The 548-nt window shown below is 67.0% G+C and overlaps 1 protein-coding gene across 1 annotated transcript in view; it reads left to right on the top strand.

The window, feature by feature from the left end:
- Positions 1 to 86, top strand: part of LOC104624925 (serine incorporator 2-like) — a gene marked incomplete at its 3' end in the record, with an annotated part of 2068 nt that extends 1982 nt beyond the window's left edge. The window contains exon 6 of the mRNA XM_010292413.1: positions 1 to 86. This exon is cut by the window's left edge and continues 29 nt beyond it. Coding sequence (XP_010290715.1) covers positions 1 to 86 — 86 coding nt within the window.
- Between the last annotated feature and the right edge of the window lie 462 nt (positions 87 to 548).

The following is a 548-nucleotide window of genomic DNA, read 5'->3' as shown; positions in this document are numbered from 1 at the left end:
GCAGGCGTCCCTGGTCACCCTCTACACCGTCTACGTCACCTGGTCCGCCCTGGCCAACGTACCGAGTAAGCAGGATGCGGCCTTGGGTTCAGGAGGGGGTGCACGGGGCAGGAGCACACACTGGGGTGGGTGCTTCGCCCCCCTGGGTCTCTGGTGGGTGGGGAAAGGTGCTGAATGGCCCTCGGCCTGCCTGGAGCAGAGCGGCATCGGGTGGCTTTTAGGGAGAGGCGCTGCTGGAGGGGAGGTCACAGCTTGCTGCAGGGTTTTGTCACCACGTGCCTCTTGCAAAGCCGTCCCGGTCCGCAGAGACACGGGCCTGAGGGGCCGTGGGCGCAGCTCTTGGGGTTTCCGCACAAGCTGCGGCCCGCCTGCCTGGAGCAGAGCGGCATCGGGTGGCTTTTAGGGAGAGGCGCTGCTGGAGGGGAGGTCACAGCTTGCTGCAGGGTTTTGTCACCACGTGCCTCTTGCAAAGCCGTCCCGGTCCGCAGAGACACGGGCCTGAGGGGCCGTGGGCGCAGCTCTTGGGGTTTCCGCACAAGCTGCGGCCC

This window comes from Phaethon lepturus, unplaced genomic scaffold (genome assembly GCF_000687285.1).
Source record: "Phaethon lepturus isolate BGI_N335 unplaced genomic scaffold, ASM68728v1 scaffold42038, whole genome shotgun sequence".
Lineage (NCBI taxonomy): Eukaryota > Metazoa > Chordata > Aves > Phaethontiformes > Phaethontidae > Phaethon > Phaethon lepturus.
This window is presented reverse-complemented; position numbering and strand designations above follow the sequence as displayed.